The sequence below is a fragment of the Mchenga conophoros genome, linkage group LG15 (genome assembly GCF_057382185.1).
Source record: "Mchenga conophoros isolate Kocher_MC1m ecotype Shallow Benthic linkage group LG15, M_conophoros_male_GT1.1, whole genome shotgun sequence".
Taxonomy (NCBI): Eukaryota; Metazoa; Chordata; class Actinopteri; order Cichliformes; family Cichlidae; genus Mchenga; species Mchenga conophoros.
The window spans coordinates 33,707,942-33,728,311 of NC_140540.1; the positions used below are offsets into that span (position 1 = coordinate 33,707,942).

The 20,370-nt window shown below is 41.3% G+C and overlaps 1 protein-coding gene across 2 annotated transcripts in view; it reads right to left on the reverse strand.

The window, feature by feature from the left end:
• Positions 1-19,849, reverse strand: part of ddhd1b (DDHD domain containing 1b) — a 32,109-nt gene extending 12,260 nt beyond the window's left edge. For both annotated transcript variants that reach the window (XM_085247025.1, XM_085247027.1), the window contains exons 1-9: positions 18,911-19,849; positions 16,708-16,884; positions 16,154-16,282; positions 14,046-14,193; positions 13,838-13,947; positions 8,206-8,312; positions 5,549-5,805; positions 4,942-5,017; positions 791-940 (exon numbers count right to left, since the gene is read on the reverse strand). In XM_085247025.1, the coding sequence (XP_085103151.1) occupies positions 791-940; positions 4,942-5,017; positions 5,549-5,805; positions 8,206-8,312; positions 13,838-13,947; positions 14,046-14,193; positions 16,154-16,282; positions 16,708-16,884; positions 18,911-19,625 (1,869 nt within the window). In that variant the 5' untranslated portion in view covers positions 19,626-19,849. The remainder of the gene's footprint in view (positions 1-790; positions 941-4,941; positions 5,018-5,548; positions 5,806-8,205; positions 8,313-13,837; positions 13,948-14,045; positions 14,194-16,153; positions 16,283-16,707; positions 16,885-18,910) is intronic.
• Positions 19,850-20,370: the final 521 nt, after the last annotated feature.

The following is a 20,370-nucleotide window of genomic DNA, read 5'->3' on the forward strand; positions in this document are numbered from 1 at the left end:
CTGATGTAACGCACATAAGTTTCATGTTATGTGCGTTACAATAATTTTCAACAATTGTCCCTTGTTGGGATTATTTATATTTATAAACAGCAAGTGCTGACTTATATGTTTAACTGCTTAACATTAAAGACAGAATATATATATATATTAGGGGTGCAACGATACTCGTATCGATATTGAACCGTTCAATACAGTGCTTTCGGTTCCGTACGCATATGTATTGAACAATACAAAATGTTTAATTTATTTTATCAACTTTTCTTCTGACGATGCTGTCTGTGTTGAGCGCTCAGTGGATCTGCGTTCAACTACTCCGCCTAGGCTGCACTGTCGAGTGCAGATCCACTGAGCGCAGCGCAAGCTAGCGAGACAGAACCGAACCGTGAATTTTGTATATTGTTGCACCCCTAATATATATATCATTTGCCTGACATGGTCCACGTCAGCTGTTGAGGAACCAGGGCACCTTGGTGAGAAAAGAAATGGGTGTGACTTAATTTCTAATCTGTGGAATTCTTCCTGTCTTCAACTTGTCTTCTTACACTCACCCCAACTGGTCGCAGCAGATGGCCGCCCCTCCCTGAGCCTTGTTCTGCTGCCGTTTTCTTTCTATGTTAAAAGGGCGTTTTTTCTGCCCACTGTCACCGAAGTGTTTGATCATAGGGGGTCATCTGATTGTTGAGGTTTCTCTGTATTGTTGTTGGGTCTTTACTTACAATATAAAGTGCTTTTAGGCGACTGTTGTTATTGTCGCTGTATAAATAAAACTGAACTGAAACGAGTGACTCACCACAGGGTCTGTAGGGTGGAATATGTTAAAGAGGCGATTGCAGATAGATTTTGGAAGGATGTGGTCCTGCATGCCATTGTTTCCAGGACGGATTCCTCGCAATGCTAAGAATACAGCCAGAGGAGACCCCATGCAGAAGAAATTCTCTACCTGCAATACAGAGAACAGGGTATCATTAGAGATATTAGAGATATAGTCATTGCTCCTCACAGGCATTTACACTACAAGTGAAGCTCCCTCAGATTGTGATTCTGTGAGCATTTGACATGCTAGGAATGTTTGTACTTTAAATATGAAGGCCGATTTATACAACAATGTTTTTAGGCTGAAATACAGGGAGACTATAGCTGCAATCAGATCTATGACAAAAGATGAATAGAATGGCATAATAGCAACCCATCATTTTTGATATGCGGTTCACATTTTGTCACACTTTAATATTTCAGATCATCAAACAATGTTAGTATTAGACAAAGTTCATTTCAGTAAATATTAATTTTTTAAATGATGATTTCATTCGGCACCAGGAAGCAAAGTTGCAGTCCTACACAACTCTTTGTGGCTTCTCTCCTCTTGTTATCCCTTCAAAACCCCATCCCCTTAGAGACTGTGTCAGCTCCCAAACAAAAAAACCCTAAAAATCAGGAAAAAAATTACTTAGAATCACAAAGAGTACCTGAACGCTACATCCACAGATTATCTTGTTAATAATTTTACATCCTCACAACGTATGACACTGGTTACTGTAGCTCCTGCGAAAAATAGAGCCTCAAATCAGAAGGACTTGACTCCCTTGAATAATTCTCAAACGCGTAGCTAAAGCAGATAACTTTTAAGCTGTCACAAATTTAGAAGACAATCGTTTAGCCTGGAGAAAGTTTGCTGCTTTATAAGAAAGCCCTCTGTAAAGCTAGAACATCTTACTATTCATCACTGATTGAAGAAAATAAGAACAACCCCAGGTTTCTCTTCAGCACTGTAGCCAGGCTGACAAAAAGTCAGAGCTCTGTTGAGCCAACCATCCCTTTAATGTTAAGTAGTAACGACGTCATAAACTTCTTCACAAATAAAATTTTAACCATAAATTAATTTGTAGTACTTTCCAGACTGATAGATATTTTTGTTTCTTTTCTGCTTAGATCGTGAAATGATGTGTCCTTTTTTGGGCTCTTTCTACCTACTTCACTTTGTCAGACAGGTTCTATTTAAGTGACTTTGTGATTCAGTGGGTCAGACAATAATCGGGTCTGGGTGTCACTAGGGACTATGGAAGCCTGTAATCCAAAATTTCGAGTTATCTTTCTCAAAATTACGAGTTACTTTTCTCAAAATTTCGAGTTAATAAGTCGAAATTTCAAGTTAATCAGTTGAAACTTTAAGAAAACAAGTCAAAATTTTGAGTTAACAACTCAAAATTTAGAGTTATGGATACTTTTTTTGTTCCGGAAATGGGCTTCCATAAGTTACATTGAAGTTGTCTTTCCATAAAATGTTGTTATTCACAGTTAATTTGTGATTTATTGAGGGGGATTACTTTTTCACACAGTGCCAGGTAGCTTTGGATTGGTTTTTCCCTTAATAAATGAAATCATCATATAAAACTGCATTTTGCATTTACTTGATTTATCTTTGTCTTGTATACAAATGTGACACAATTCAGTGTGACAGCCAGTTTGCCATACATAAGAGTATTTTTCTACCAACTAAAGACATCTGAGTGTAAATTTGCAACACAAAATGACTGTCACAGATGATCCATAGTCCTTTTTGGACATGTCTGAAAATCATCACTTCATGAGCACCGACCTGGGGCCTGCCGACCACCCTTCTGCCTACGTCCAGCAGCTGAAAGATGCGGCTATGTGGTAGCTGCAAACAGGGAAGGCGGCTGGACAACAACAGCTACAGGAGCTGGTCATCACGGAGCAGTTTGTGAGGGATTGAGATGAGTAAATGAGATGTCACAGGCCAGTGAGCTCGAAGGCAGGTGGTTCTTACCAGGTCGTCACTTTGGCTAAGAACCACCTTGCTGTGCATATAGGGGAACACACTGAAGCAAACCAGGCTACCCATCTAATACCATGGACTGGACCTAAAGTCACTGTCCCTGCTTTACTGCCATGAGTCCAGTTGCTTGCTGGAACTGCACCCAGCTTGCCTTGGGCAGGAGTGCTGCAAGCATGGAGTGACCCTGTCACTTCTAAAAATAAGTGCCCTCATAGGTGGTGGTGGTACAGGTCACTTCCAACACCTTTTCCCAGTCAGGGGGGCACCAAACAGTGTTGTGATCAAAATGCAAAGGGGATATACATTGTGACATGATAGATTCAGACTACATTCAGTCCCTGACTCAAAGGGATCTGGTTCACACATTTTAAGTGTGTAAATGGGGATATTTACTGATATGCAGTAGCATCAATGTAAAATAGGTACAACGGTAAAATGCCAGTAGCCCGATCCCATTGGCCACATATTTGGGTGCATGTGCACACTTAACCACATAAATCCAGCTCACATTCCAAAAGCACCTTTGTGCTCTTTACCACTTATGGAGGTCATGTTTGAACAAACTGGCATGGATTTCACTGGGTCGTTTCATCAAGCCATTTGTGATAAGTTCAGGTGGACTGTGCAATTCGATATTACAAAGCAAAGCACCATAATATTTCTGCAAGAAATGCCAGATGAATGACAGAGCTGAGATGAGTCCCTTCTAACTACCTTTTTTAATCAGCCCAGAAGGCATGTGTTGCCAAGTTGCATTTTCCAGGTTACAATAATTTCATACATCATGTTAAGACTTCCCAATGGTGACGGTTTGGTCAAGACTTTATAGATTGCCAGAACACAAAAAGTAGTTCTGAAAGAATTTAAACTAAATCTGGAAATGAAGGTAGTAGGAGTAATAGTGCCTGGTGTAGTCCTATTGTTATTGTCATGAAGAGGGATGGGTCTATAAGGTTCTGTGTTGACTATCCCAAGGTGAATGCTGGTTTACAGTTTGCTGCCTACCTCATGCCCTGGATTGATGAGCTCCTTGAACAATTGGGCACCGCTCAATTTTTCATGACACTGGATTTAACCAAGGCCTTACTGGCAGATTTTCTTATCTCCAGAGTACAAGGAAAAAATGCCTTGGTTTGGTGCCCTGGCCTGTTGCATCCCAATACTACAAATGCTACTTTCTATGAAGATTAAATGATCAGCCACAGAAAAACCTGAGCATAGCATGTACAGTGGGTAAGCACAGTGCTGGAGCCCTTGAAGCAAGCTGGACTTATTCCCAGCCTGAAGAAGTGCAGGATTGGACAGAGGCAGGTGCACTGCCCTTGGGAAGTGGGCGAATATCCTCTCATGTGGACAAGATGGGATTGGCTTGTTACTATCAGAAGTTCATCCCACATTTCACGGATGTGAATAGCCCATAACTAAACACACCGAGAATGGTGGTCCATCTTGGGTCTGGTGGACCGATTGGTGCCAAATGGCTTTTTATAGGGTGAAAATAGCCCACTAGTGGAACACCCTGATCAACAACTTCTCTGTCCCTTTTATTTCGCACATTGATGTGTTGAACAGAGGGTTGGGGGCTTATTTTTTTCCAGTTGGTGTGTGGGGTTAACTCTCAGTGCTTTACATCAGAGAGAAACTTAGTAATTTAATATAGCATACCAAGTTTGGACCATGCCACACTGCAGTTGCTCCACTACATAAAGGATGCCAATGTCCAGATCACTCGATGATGACTGTGGTTAACTTCTCTTTCACTGGGGAAGGGGTTAGAGCAAATAACTTCCCGCCCTAAGTTGGGCAGTGGGGGTGCGTGGCTGTGGGTTATGGTTTGTGGCTTTGCAGTAGCAGGGAAAGGTAGGGCAGGATGACCGAGGGTTCCTGCATCAGTTGCAGAAAGACACATAGGGTGTGCAAATTAGTTTTTTCCCTATATAGTACATGTTGAGCACAATAAGCAATAAGGAAGGGGGCAAATACTTTTTGACTGCACTGTGGGGCTGAAGGAACGCAGTGGTGGACAAACTAAAGCAGTGGGAATGAACACTATCCATGAGAGTATATTCCCAGAAAGTTTTATAATAAAGATCTGTGTGTGCAAATCTGCTCTGTTTGAGGAGAAACTGCTACACCATCTTTACCTTGAATTTCAGGGCGGGCACTGGAACACAAGACGAAGTCTGCAGACCCTGGAACTGATCCTCTAAGTCCCTCAACCTGGACAGGATGACGGATACCATTTATTATGCCAGTGTAAAGCAGTTGACATGACTTTCAGCCGAAAACATTCTAATACATAATGAAAAAACAAAGGCTGATGTGAAAATTGTGACCCGAAAAATGTGTGAAAAATCTGAAACTGAATAAAATAAAACTGTTTCTCCAAGTCAATGACAAAACCATAGTGATATCTCTGACAGAGATTATCAAACTCTCAAGCTATATTTTATTGAGCATTGATCCTTATAAAGATATTTGTTCCCTACATTTTGAGCGGCTCCAAGCCATTCTGCTGATGAAGGCCACTTAAACAAAGAGTTAACCTTTATATTGTATTAATACACAAGTATTATACAATTATATTACACAAGTGATTAAATATTTCTCTCTCCCTTCCTATATAATGAAAAAATGTGGAAGAATAAAGAGGGTCTCTCCTCAAACTCCTTTGTGCCATTAGGTACACTTTTTGCTGAAACAGATGGGGACTGACTCCTTACCTGTTTCAGACAAAAGCCAGAGGAGTACCTGAGGCGCGTTAGTCTCAGTTGCTCCTGAAGGTGGTGCTTTTCATCAGTAGGCCAGTGGATCTGTGGATCCTCTGGGTCTAGGGCTTCTGGATGATGAAAGCGAACTGGATCCCAGCCTGTCATTATGTCAAAGGTGATGACGCAGCCCAGTGAGTGAGACACTATGGACACCTTCCCATTTTTCTCAAAGTCTGGGTTCCGTGAGCAGAAGAGTGAGTACAGACGATTCAGTTCCAGAGTCAATCCCCTGGTAATCTACACAAACAAAACAACAGCATGTGTGCACAACACCATGAGATATAAGTTTAATTATGTCAATCAGATTCAAATAGATATGATTATATTTGATGTTTTAGGGTCATTTTGATCGGCCGGTAGACCAGTGCTGCATAGCCAGTCTGGATTACAAAATCTTAACCAGATTTTAAGTGTGACAAAGTTTGGTTTAGCCTAATAGGAGTAATGCTGAGTGCCAGCAGGGAAGCAGTTTATTCAACACACTGATCACAATTTAGAATCACCAATTAATCCAACATGCATGTCATGAAGCAGGAGTACCTGGAGGAAAGCCACACAACTTGCTACAGAAAGGCCAGGCTTCACATCACAAACCACTGCACCAGCTCCCTGCAGCACCATATCAGTGAGGGGACAAAGGCTAGCCCTTAGGAACACGGTTTGTAGTAAGAATACTTATTTATTGTTATTGTTTTTCATTTATTAGCACATTGAAATAAAAGGTTAAAATAAAATAAAAGTTTTATCGTTGTCATGTGTTGAGTGTGAGAAAAGTGAGGATCCAAATGCAGACATTCAGAGACTTACTGAGGTAAACTAAAAGTAAGGTGTTTTATTTGGCCGATTGCAAAAATGCATGTGAAACAAAGTGCAAAGGGAAACTGAAAACTATTAACTAAATTATTAAACTATTAAATGTGATATCAATTAAGCATTTGGGAAATCCACTAACTCCCTGTACTAAAGGGAAAATTAACTGGAACATGTAAGTGACACACTCTGTAAGCGAATCATGACAAAGGTGGTGGATCAGCCAAAAACTACACAGGCGGAGCTTGTTGATGATATGAAGGCAGTCGGGACGACAGTCACGAAGGATTTCTCCATTAAGTACTAAGTCATGTTTTGCTTGGGGATCAAATTTATGTTTTTTGGTTGGCGTAGGATTTTTTGTTGATATCCTGTTTTTTTTCATTAAACGAACCTACCATCAAAATAAGAGACTGGTCATTTCTTTTTAAGTGTAAGTGTAACAACTTTGACTTACACTTTGTTAAGAGAATTTTTATTTTAGTTAAATCATTAAAGTATAATCAAGTAGAAACAAGTATGCCTTATAATCAAGTGTTTATATATTTTCACACGGTAAAGCTTACTGTTGAAAAGAACACAATGTATTCCTTGCTTAAGTGTGTGAGATGTTTGACAAAGACAGGATATATACATGCATTCTTTACTTCAGTGTCTGCGATGTCAGATAAGCATGAATACTGCTGTGTCGTTGTTTTTCAGTTTGTGTGCAGAAGTTAGATAGCTAAGACAATGCCTGAGCTCTCCCCTCTTCAGTTGAAAGAGGAAGTATTATGTAACCCATTTTGCCTTATAAATAAAGCGAGTAAACGGTGCTCGGTGTGTTAGTCTGCTCAGAGACTCTCACCCGTGCGCACGTCTTTGAAACTCTGAGTCGGTCTGCCAGTGTCTCATTTCTCTCTTACTGTGTTTGAACAAATTGTCAACCCTTGACACACTTTAACCTCAATAGCTCATCAGTTGGATCAGCCCACAATGGGCAATCTTTGCTCACCACGTGCATCAGTGAGACTTGCCTCCTCATGACCAAGTCGCTGGATCACCACCCATTCCTTCCTTTTGACCACTTTTGATTGATACTGACCACTGCAAACTAGGAACACCTCACAAGAGCAGCAGTTTTGGAGATGCCCATTTTCAGCTGTGAGGACAAAATGTTGAATTGCTCACTAATATATCCCACCCACTAACAGGTGCCATGAAGAAGATACAAGAGAAGAAGCATGAACTAAACCTCTTCTGAGAACATGCATTTGTATTTGCTTTAAACCAAAGGGCAATTTCTTTGATATATATATATATATATATATATATATATATATATATATATATAGTAAAAGTTCAAAGACATTTGATAAGTCAGAGATTTCTGACTGGCAAAAGTACCTTCGCCAAGGTAAACAGACTGTTGCTGATTGTTATGTAGACTTCTGAATCTTAGCTGACTAGGCAGGCTGGGAAGAGAAAGACCCTCATTTTTACATGGATGAAGTAAAAATCTCAGAAGTGAATTCGCTGCCAAAGACTTTCTAATGTGTACTTGAGTTATTGATACCTGAATGTGCATTAGGATCAGTGATCACATTCAGGTGCAGAGATGACTGCCAGACTCCCAGGATCCACCGACCTCCAAAAGTGCTTACCCAGATGCTCTTTCTCTGTAAGTTCTTTCTATCTAACATTTAGAGAACTCCTTGGGGTTAGTGTCTTGCCCAAGGATATTGGAGAAGACGAGGATTGAACAATCAACTTTCTGATTAGTAGGCTGCTCTACCACCTGAGCTACAGCTACACTGAATGTTGAAATGGTGGGGCTTTTTCACTCACCTCATCTCTGTACAGAGGACTTGTGTAGTACATGATGTCCATGGCACTGCTGTTCAACATGTCTCTTAGACCTCTAACCTTGTCTGGAGTGATGGAGTCCACTGTGTCTGTAGGAAGAACATCGAAATACATAAGACATAGTTGTCAGAAGTTCCCAGAGCAAAATGAATTACTTTTTAATGCTTCTGCATATACTTGAGTAGACATTATGATTCTGGCTTGCAATGTATAGATATGGCAAAACTCAGTAGTAATGGCCCTCTGTCCAACATGAATATTAGCGAGTAAACCACAACATGAAACCACTGACAGGTGAAGAGGATAGTACCATCATCAGCAAGTGTCAGGAACATTTTTCTCACCAGTGCTACTGACTTTTTCCTCCTTGTTTTGTAGCATTCAACAGTATGCTACAAAACTTCTCCTCTTTTGGTCCCTTTCGTTTGCTGCATTCATTTCTGTAGTTAAAAGTTGCTTTTGGGGGAAAAGTAAGTATGAGGAGGAAGTATAAGGATGATAGATGGATAGTTTTTCAGTGTCACTCTGAGAAAGAACGTTTCTAGTTTCAAAGATGTTGTGCAAATGGAAGAAAACAGTTGTTGTTTAATATGTACCCTGAAGGACGTATCCTGGTCAAAAAAGGTTCCTCACAGTGTTACTGGAGGCCAAGGTAATGCCATCCAGAGTAAGAATCTGGTTTCATATCCATATTTGTAAGCTGTTTAAGGCCAAGTGAATTCATCTCATGTAATAATAATGGATTGGATTTATATAGCGCTTTTCAAGGCACCCAAAGCGCTTTACAATACCACTATTCATTCACTCTCACACACTGGTGGAGGCAGCTACAGTTGTAGCCGCAGCTGCCCTGGGGCAGACTGACAGAAGCGAGGCTGCCATATCGCGCCATCGGCCCCTCTGGCCAAGACCAGTAGGCAAGTAGGGTAAAGTGTCTTGCCCAGGGACACAACGACCAGGACAGAGAGCCCTGGGATCGAACCGGCGACCTTCCGGTTACAGATGCGATTCCCAACCCCCTGAGCCACGGTCGCCCACACTCATGTAAACAATAACGTGGCGCACAGCGTGACGTGAAAAAAGGCACATACCTTTGACATTGTGTGACGACCTCTGTACTCCTCGTCCACACGTAAATGCAAAAAAGGAGTTTTTAAAAATCTGTTTTCGGTGATTTGAAATGCCGTGTACGTGTGGACGAAAGGCCCAAACGCATAGAAACAGCTGCGTTTTCAAAAATACCCATGGAGGTGTGGACGAAGCGGTATTTGGGGGGGGGCAGCAAAAAAAGTTTGGGAACCACTGAATTAGAGAATTAGAGGTATTTATGTCTTTAAGACATTCCTGCAGTTTAACTAATTGGTGTGTGTTATCTGGCTAGACAGAGTTGGGTGCCATCTGTATAGCAGTGAAAATGTACGCTATGCCTTCTGATGATATTGCCTAAGGAAGGCATGTATCATGTAAACAGAAATTGGTCCTAGCATTGAACCTTCTGGAACTCCATATTTGACCATAGACAGCTCACACAATTTTCACCACAAACTCATGAGCTGTGCTCTAAAACTTTTTAGTGAAGGACCTATATAAATTCAGCTAAATGCACTTTTTCTAGTTCATTTGATCCCTTACAGTACAGTCTTTTGGTAAATTATAGATAGATAGATAGATAGATAGATAGATAGATAGATAGATAGATAGATAGATAGATAGATAGATAGATAGATAGATAGATAGATAGATAGATAGATAGATAGATAGATAGATAGATAGATGGTCTACTTATGAAGTAGACCATCTGAGCGCTTTGTGTTTCCATCTGCTGACTAGCTTCATGGTGATGCTGATTTCCTTTTCTAGCAGGACTAAATGGTTTGCTGAATAAGTTCTTACTGAGGTTGATGGGCAAGGCAGCTTGTCCGACCTGAACCCCAGAAAGAATCAAAAACACAGATGAGCTATCAAAGCAATCTGGGCTTAACAGAGCTGATCACCTCTATGCCACGCTGCATCGACGCCATAAAGGATATTTCATGAGCTATAAGGTCATCATGGGCTGTAAGCTAATCATCAAAATAAAAAAAGGAAAAAGCTAAATATATATTACAATATTGTAATTCTTTATTTAGTTTTTGCACTAGTATTTAAAAATCTTAATAGAAATTCAGTTAAAGATCAGAATACAGAACAAAACACGAGGATGATGGTAGATTTCTTTTCTTAAAAGTAATCCAGCATGGCACTAAATCACTCCCTGTAAAAAAGAATTTGTCACATTTCTTGTTATATTACTTTTGGATTACTCAGTAATATGCCCTGAAGTGCACTCTGACACAACGACCAGATAACAATATAAACCTGAGCTATAGTCTCCCATGCTGACACAAATCACTATCCTAATCAGGACATACATGTGCTCTTTTTCTTAGTCTTTACATAAAACCACAAAAACAACATCACAAAGCAGCTGAAAACCAGCTCAAAGGAATTCCCTCAGTGATTTTACTTTAGAATATATACGGACAGAAATGAAGTCTGCAATGCTGCAAGCCTGACTGCTCATCACCACTTTTGTTGACTGTTAAGGTTCAGGCTCTGGCTACATCCTGGTTCAGCATATGCTCAGCTTTAACATCACTCTGGATTCTTCTGTAGTTTTATGTCAGCATGCTGTTTGTGTAGACGTATGCAAAGAGCAAGAGTTGTATTGGTTTTGTCCCAGATGCAGTTTGCACTCTACCAGCGTACTTTTGCCTTTTTGTGCAATTAAAATCAAAGTAAAGTCCATATTTCCATTCCTCAGAAAAACATTGTTGTAATTTAGTCTGCCTCTGGTGTGGTATTGAGAAATTTTGAAAGTCTTTCACTGCATTACCTAATGTGGATAGTTGTTCAAGAGCCAAAGACCACTTGTGGAGAGCTACAGAAAGACCTGGAATCAGCAGGTACAATTGTTTTGAAGAAAACAGTAAGTAATGCACTCAACCGCCATGGACTGTATGCATGCATCTACTAGGATGATGAAGATAAAACGCCGGTGGATGTGTGATACTGAAAACAGGAAACTCTCAACTGTTTTCAGAGAAAGAAAATAATGGCTCAGCCAATCTGTTGACCTCAATCGCATTTAGAATCTATGGCGAGTACTAATGCTCTGAGTCCATAAAAGGGGCCCACAGAGCCTCAGAACCTGGAGACTATTTGTGTGGAAGAATTATCAAGCATCACACTGCACGCGACTAGTTTCTCCATACAGGAGGCATCTTGAAGCCGTCATCACCAACAAAAACTTTTGTACAAAGTGGTAATTGCATTTCGGTAAGCATGTTCAATACCTTTTTTTGGTGTCATTTCTCATTATTACACATTAACTACTTAATTTATATATAGATAAGATATTTTTATTGATGCCCATGGGGAAATTGACTTACAGCAGAAGACACCTGACATTCAAAAACACCACATAAAAAACAAACACATCACCTTAAAAAACATAAGCACACAATACATAGACACTTTGGCTTTCCTTATATCTTAGGGATGATTTTATACCACACCAACTTGGCAGCCTATGTGTTGCTTATGTTCAGAATTTTGATGGCTTGAGGAAAAAAAGATCATTTGGACGTATTTTCTGTGAACAAAGTGGGACAATAGCGCTGTGCAGATAATAATAATCCAATAATAGAAAAGGTAAGTGGATGCCTTACATCACTCACAATATTATTTGCTTTACTCCATGCCCAGTCCCTAAAAATGCTTTCTAAACTTGCAGTTTAGAAATGTAATAGCAATGCAGTTCCAGGCAACTTACTAGCTAGTATCACTGCCTTTCTAGTCATCTTTTTCTGTGCCTCAGAGACATTTTCCAAACCAACAAATAATACAAGAACTAAACACACTTTTAATAAAAGCCCAACAAAACATATGAAGCATTTTAGTTATGTTTTATGGTCGAGCATAACGCCCAGACATTTGTATTCAGTCACACACTGGATCAGCTCTCCATTTAATTTAGGCTGGGATACTGGATTCCTCCTAAAATCTACTGGCATTTGGTCTTTGTGGTGTTGAGGACAAGATTTGCCCTCTCACACCATTTAATAAAATATTCAAGAACTGGCCCATCCTCCCCATCATACACGAGGCTCTCTAAAGCTGTATCATCTGCATAATTAATAAAAAGTCTGTTTTGAAAGGTGCTATTACAAGACTTGGTATACAGAATAAACAACAATGGAGATAAAACAAAGCCCTGAGGGGAGCCTGTTGAAATGGTCAGTTTGTCAGAAAGTTGAGTTACCATTCTGACCAGCTGTGTTCTACTCCAAAGAAAATCAATAAGCAAAAATTCTTTTTCCAATTTATCTGCTAAAATAATCAGTAAGATTGTGTTGAAAGCAGAGGAAAAGTCCACAAATAAAATCTTGGCATGAGTCTTTGCTTTTTCCAGATGAGCATGTAGTAAGCAGCAAAATTAATACAGCATCTTCCACCCCTCTCTAGGGTTGATAAGAAAATAGCATGAGGTCTATAAGACCTTGAGTTTTCGATACCATGTACCTTTTCACCACATGTTCAAAACATTTTATGGCCAGAGATGTGGGTGCAACTGATCTGAAGTCTTTTGGGACCAAAGGTCTAGGGAACTTTGGAACAGGAACAGTTACTGACACTTTCCAGATATTTGGTATCGTATGACTGTTAAAAGAAAATCAAACAAAAAAAACTGAAAAATATTTTTCAAATACTCCCACAGACATTGTCAGGATCTGAACTTTTTGGGGGTTTACAGCCTCCGAAAACTTGCAATACTTTTGATTCTGTAATAAAGTCCAAGGGAGGAGTTGGTGAGGACGGCAACTCAACAGGACAGTCATTTCTGCTGCCACTATCAAAGCAGCAGAAAAGGGTGTTTAGTTGATTGGCCATCTCCAGACCCTCACTAACCTGCAGGTTGAGGGAAGCCTTCCCCCTACCTTGATGTGGGACATTTATCATGGGTTTGATACTCTGCCGCGCTTCTCTGGAATTACTAGATGTGTCACAGCACCCTCTAACTTTTGATTGTACTTTTAATTTGTCTCTGGAGGTCACTTCTGGCTATGTCATCATAGTCTTTAAAAGTCTTTTTCTTCATTTGTATAACCTTTACAAGTTTTGGATGGGACCACTAAATTCACACAGAAATGTATATAATCAGTCACCTGTTTGGTACAGTCATTAATGTTAGCACTTTTAAATACTTAGAAATCTATGGTTTGATTTCTTTGCATGTGTGGATTAGATGGGTTGTTACCAACATCTAGTGAGAATTTTATGTCATTAGCGCCTCTAGAAATATAAATATATTTTACATAGAAAAACTGTGATGTGTTCAATGCTTATTTACCCACTGTATATGTTCAACATTTGACATAGAAAAAAAAAAGTGCTGAACAAAAATAAGATTCACTAAGTATTTATGCAAATTTTGATCCTGTTTTAGAAGATGAAACTCTGAGTCCGTTTAATGTAAAGTGTTGTAAGCAGGCTTTTCACACGTGCTGTAGCAGAAAAAAAACTGCATAATAAGCTTGCGAGCAATCCAAAACAAAAGTGTTGTAAAGCATACCTCCATCGAGACACAGTTTGGACCTCCACTCCACAGGAAGGAACTCTACATGCTCTGTGGTGCGATCTGAGAAGTGTTTCTCCTCCATCTTTCTGGCAGCATCTCTCATCCTATCCAGCAATTAAAAATAAATAAACTGTTACTTCCAAAATTACTCTAATTTTAATTTGTTATCTGTTCTTGCAATGGAAACACCATAATTTCTCACATGCTGGTGTTCCTGATAATGCGACCCTGGTCCATCTTCTGGCCAATGCCATGCACCACAAATACAATGTGTGTGGTTTCAGGTGGGGTGTCTTCAGGTGCAGCCTCTTCCACGTACCCTCGATGGAGACGTGTCCCACTGCTGGAGGCTGAGGACGTGAGAGACAGGTACAGGGCTGTGAAAAAAGTATTTGCTCTCTTCCTGTTTTTTTTAGTCCATCCAGCCATTCATCCATTTTCTTCTGCTTATCCAGGGCCAGGTCGCGGGGGACGCAGTTGAATGCCTTCTTCACATGTACTTCACATGTATACTGGTAGTCAAACTCCCATGCAACCTCAAATATCCTCAAAAGGATAGGGAGCTAGTCCAGTGTTACGTGAACAGGACAAAAACTGCATTGTCTCTCTTGTATCCGAACTTTGACTAATGGACGGACCCTACTTTCCAGCACCCCCCCTATAGTTGGAGCACCACTCTGGTCTGCCAATACAACGGTACCACTTGAGATCGCCACATGACATTGTAGAGGCGTGTCAACCAAGACAGCCTTACAACATCCAGAGCCTTCAGGAACTCAGGGTGAACCTCATTCGTCCCAGGGGCTCTACCACCAAGGAGCTCAGTAGCCTCACCCCCAGTGATGATTGAGTCATGCCCCTCATCTGCTTCCTCTATGGAAGACCTTCCAGTGTGATTAAGCAGGTCCTCAAAGTATTCCTTCCACTGCCTAACAATATCCTCGGTTGAAGTCAGCACACCACCCCATTATTCACCGTGTGGGTAAAGCACTGTTCTACCCCTCCTGACTCACATGACGGTTTGCCAGAACCACTTCAAGGCAGTCCAAAGTTTTTTTTCATGGCCTTACTAAACTCCTCCCTCACCCGAGTTTTTGATTTAGCCACTGCCTAAGCCACATTCCACTTGTCCTGCTGGGACCCATCGGCTGTCTCCAAAGTCCCACAGGCTAACCAAGCCGAGTAGAATTCCTCACCAATGGAGGTGCGGAACACGGTCCGTTCTGACTCAATGTCCCCAGTCTGTCAAAGGTGGGTGCTGAAAATCCCACATCAGCATTGAAGTCTCCCAGTAGCACAACAGAGTCCTTAGGTGGAGCACCCTTAAGAACACCACCCAGGAACTCCAAAAGGCCAAGTATTCTGAACTGTTGTTTGCCACATAAGCACAAACAACAGTCTTCATTCGTTCCCTGACGCAAAGGCATAGAGAACAAACACTTGCACTCACAAGGGAAAAATCCAACATACAGGCAGCAAGCCAATGAGATACCAAGATACCCACCCCAGCCCACTCCCTCTCACCAAGGGCAACTCTAAACAGAGGCAGAGTCCAGTCCCTCTCAGGGAGACTAGTTCCAAAGCCCAAAAGAGTCAATTGAGGTGAGCCCGATTATATCTTGCCAGTTGCTCTCAACCTCATACACTAGCTCAGGCTCAATCCACCAGACAGGTGACATTCCATGTCGTGATCACCAGCCTCGGTAGCCAGGATTGTTTTAGTTTGCTGCACAAATGTTTAAGAACATAAAACAAATTCTAAAATATAACCTGAGTAAATAAAAAATCAGCTCAATATCACAAGCAGCACACAGGTTTGGTTACTGCCAGATATACTTAATTGCTTAAATATCGCTTACCTAATCATTTAACTCACTTAAATAGAATCTCTCTGACAAAGCGAACTAGGCAAAAAAAACACAATTTTGAATATCAAAACAGCAAGTCCACCTCTGAATGGCTGAAAAAAACAAAAACAAAATTAAAGTTTTGGAGTGGCCTAATCAAAATCCAGACTTTTTTTTGTTGAAATTATGTTTAGTTTCATGACATATTTCAGCTCAGAAGGACACTAAAACATCCTCGTCTTTGCAGCAGCTGGAGTTCCTTGGTGACTACTACTGTCCTGTTTCCCTGATCCTGCATGGAATGTCAGCAGTACTCACCAGGTCAGCTTCGTGGGGTGCACCCCATTTCTCACCCAGTGACAGCTGGGATAGGCTCCAGGGTCAGATGACCCTGAATTGGATAAGCAGAAGAGGATGGATAGAATTCTTGGAATAGACAGAAAGTTTTAATCATCCTATATACCTTTAGAGAAGCCCAGTTTCTGAGTTACAGTACGTGCAATCTTCGAGGTGGTGGCATCGCTGTACAGATACACCTCATCCACACTGTGCCAGTCCACATGACTCCTGTTCAGCTTCAGACTGTGGCTAGCTGTGAGAAGTCACACTGTAATTAAGAGCAACTGACATAATTCATGCAGAATAATTAATTCACCAACTCCCATGACAGTATGCAGAATTGGAGTTAATTGGATCACTGCATTTTAAAATTTGTTACTTTTTGTTGATTATGAAAATATTTGACTTGTTATATATTCTTATTCCCATGGACAGATATAACTGCTGTGAAAACAGAATTTCCCAAATCTGGAAATATCTTATTTTATTACAGATTTTAGAATCAATAAACCCATGCATTATAGCATCACTTGACTTGTTTTGTGAACTTCCTGTAAAAGACCATTCTGGCCAACAGAGACACACATCTACAGACATGGTTGCAAACACTCATCTTCTTTGCCTGACACACACACAATGGCATCTCTCTGTCTTTCCTGTCTGTTTTAAATTCCCTACCGTCCTTGCTGTCCACTGTGGTGGTCACTGCCTCGATCTCATAGGTGTCCCTCATCTGTTGCCCCCGGAAGCGTAAAAGATGTTCCTGCTCAATCAGATCACTCTCATCCTCCTCCAGTGGAAGCCAAGTTCCATCAATGAACCACTGGCCCCTCATCACAGGAATTCGGTCTTGCTCTGTGGAACAACATGTGAAGTTTATAAAAACAAAAATTGTAATCTAAGACAGAATGTTGGATCCCAGTAACAGTAAAGATGAACTAATTTTGAAAACATCAAACACAAAATTTTAAATTAATCATAATGTGTGTGTGTGTGTGTGTCTAATCTAAGAATACTAAGCAAATGTGTAATTATAGGTTCAATTTAGAATTGACCCAAATTAGTTCATTAATATATTAATATATACACTATCATTAAAAAGTTTAAGAACATCCCTACAGAGAAATTGCAAAGAAAGTCAAGGTGTACAGTACAGTTTCCTTCACCAACAAAAGGCACTCAGAAACTGGGGCAAACGCTGACAGGAAGAGGTCTGACAGACCTATAGCCACAACTGAATCAGAGGACAAGTTTCTGAGAGTTAACGGCTTGTGTGATAGTCGGCTCATGGGACAACAGCTTCAAGCACAGCTTAAGAGTGGTCATAGTAAGCAAGTATCACTTTCAACTGTGAAGAGAAGACTTTGAGCTGCCGGTTTGACAGGACGTGTTGCAGCAAGAAAGCCATTGCTAAGAAGTCAGAATAAGACAAAGAGGCCATGAAACACAGACATTGAACTACTGAAGACTGGAAGATGGTATTATGGACTGATGTGGAAGAGGAAGTGTGATGGTCTGGGGCTGTTTTGCTGGATCCAGACTGGTGACTTGTAATAATAATAATAATAATGGATTGCATTTATATAGCGCTTTTCGGGGTCCTCAAAGCACTTTACAATTCCACTATTCATTCACTCACACATTCACACACTGGTGGAGGCAAGCTACAGTTGTAGCCACAGCTGCCCTGGGGCAGACTGACAGAAGTGAGGCTGCCATATCGCACCATCGGCCCCTCTGGCCATCACCAGTAGGCGGCAGGTGAAGTGTCTTGCCCAAGGACACAACGACCAAGACTGTCCGAGCGGGGCTCGAACCGGCAACCTTCCGGTTACGTAGAGAATAAGAGGCACCCTGAACCAACACGGCTACCACAGCACGTTGCAGCACCATGTAATATCCACTGGTATGTGCCTAGTTGGTCAGGGGTTCATCCCACAGCAAGATAAAACACAAGCCCAAGACCAGACCAGACCAGGCCAGACCTACCTCAGAAAAAAGAACAAGATAGTAAGCTTGAAAATATGGAGTGGCACAGTCCAGACCTAAACTCCATCGAACTGGTTTGGGATGAACTGGACAGAAGACTGAAAGCAAAGCAACCTACAAGTACCCCACATTTATGGGAACTTGTGCAACAGATATGGGAACTTTATGGAAAAATATTTTATGTCTATTGTAGAAAGAATGTCCCGGGTTGGTCAGCTGTTATATCTGCCAAAGGGGGCTACTTTGATGAGTCAGAATAAATGTTAGTCTATAAATTTATTCCATGGTTTCTTTTTTTAACTCTAATTGCTTAATTGTACTATGCTTTCATTTCAGAGTGTAATGGGAGAATAAAGTGCATAACTTTATAAAAAACTAGAAAAATTGCAGTGTTCCAAACCTTTGACCAGTAGTGTGTATATATGTATTCCTGCTCTCTGCTCTACATCCCTGTAAAGTATCGCTATTGTGTTGGACAAAGTCTTGAGAAGTCTCCTTCTAATATGCGACTAATTGTGCGGAAACAACTGTATTATTGTCTCGTTTCAAAGAGCATGTCTAAAAACATGCTTGTTAAGTGAACTGGTAGTTGGAACGTGGCCACGGATGTGAGGCAGATAAAGCACTTAATGTGTACAGAATAAAGCGCTGTGTGAATGCATGGCTCAGTGTGGCTTTTGGTCTAAAGCACTTTGGGTGGTCAGTAAGACCATGACGATGTCAGTAACAGAGGACGTTTTTAAAGCAGCCTATTAGCTCAGTCCTCAGAGCTCAGAGGTGACAGAGTCAGCAGCAGCAGACGTTTCATTTTCTTAGAAGTGGTCAAAGATACTGACAGCAGAACACGTGCTAACAGTCCTAACAACAGCTATGTCATTACTGAGATGCTCACGGTTCCAATAAACAGGGTAGCATTCCTTTTCTTTGATATCCACTTCATAAAGGCCCCCTCTGACACACACTGCCTCCACGCTGGTGCCGCCGTTGTGGACCGGCTCTGTGATTTGCTCTGACACTGAGAGCTGTTGCACTGCCGGTTCCGCCCTGAAACTTGCACTGTCCACGGCCGAGCTTTCCGGCTGCAGCTCAGAGGACCCGGCTGTCTCCTTTTCGTCGGCTTCATTGGGATCCAGGGCCTTATCCTGGTTCTGGTCAACGAGCCGCCGGTAGATGATCTCGATTTTTAAAGAATCGTGTCCGACGAAAGGCTTCCACGTCCGTTTGTCCTCTTTGTAAAACCAGCGGACCTCCTCTGGCCCCAGCTCTGTAACGATGTCACCGCGGTGCCGGGAGCTGTTGGACCGGATGCGCTTTTTGGTTGTAAGGTTGCCATCGCTTTCGGTGTAGTTTGGCTCGAAATCCAGATAGGATGAGGCAGGATATTCAACCCGATCCAGGCCCAACATCATCCCATCCAAGGGCAGACGCGTGTCCAGTAAGCTGGACTGTGCCGACTCCTGGTCCCCATCACCGATGCTGTCCGCTAACACGCTGTCGTCAAAACCGGACACAAACACATCGTTTGCCATGTCCCACTCACTGCTGCTCACAGAGTTATTCTCGGAGCTCTGCTGCCGAATAGTCCCTTTTTCCTTTATACTGCTCATTTTTAGAGTCCACAGGAAAACTCACAATGATGTCCTCCCAGCAGACCAGTGGACCCGATTAACGGTTTACTTTTCTGCACCTACTCACTGTCTTTCTTGCCATTATAGCTACACATTAAAGCTGAACAAAGTGAAGATAAATCCCTGCTTTCCTGGCCCCATTTGCATCCTCCTTTCTCTGATAATGGCTGGAATAAACACAATAAGCTATGATGGGATTCGCAGTCGCTCCCTAGTGTTAGGTAAAATACGAAAAGTGCAACTTCCTGTTCAAACGTTCAAAATAAACAGATTTTTCACAATAAGACGAAAATTGTAAACCCAACTAACGCGTGCGAGCAGGACGCACACGACGCGCGTGCGTCCTGCGCGCGGTGAACATCCAGCTACAGACCTTTAATTTGAAGATCAGTCTGTTTTTTCACTCGTTTATTCAAAATCAGGTCAAACAATCGTCTGACATTTCATCTTATACTGTTTAGAATTTTGCTAAACTGACTATTAATCTGTCGTCGTGTCAAAATTAAATTCCAAAATACAATTGTTTGTAATAGCAGGAATCGCACGGTGCATCCGGTTCAATTAAGTTTTATTTATCCCGCGCCAAATCACAACAACAGTCGCCTCAAGGATCGCTCGATCCAGAAAGTATTTACAGCGCTTCACTCGTACCAAATTTTGTAATGTTACAGCCTTATTCCGAAATGGATTCATGACAAAGTGAAATTCCAGGATTCCAGTGAGC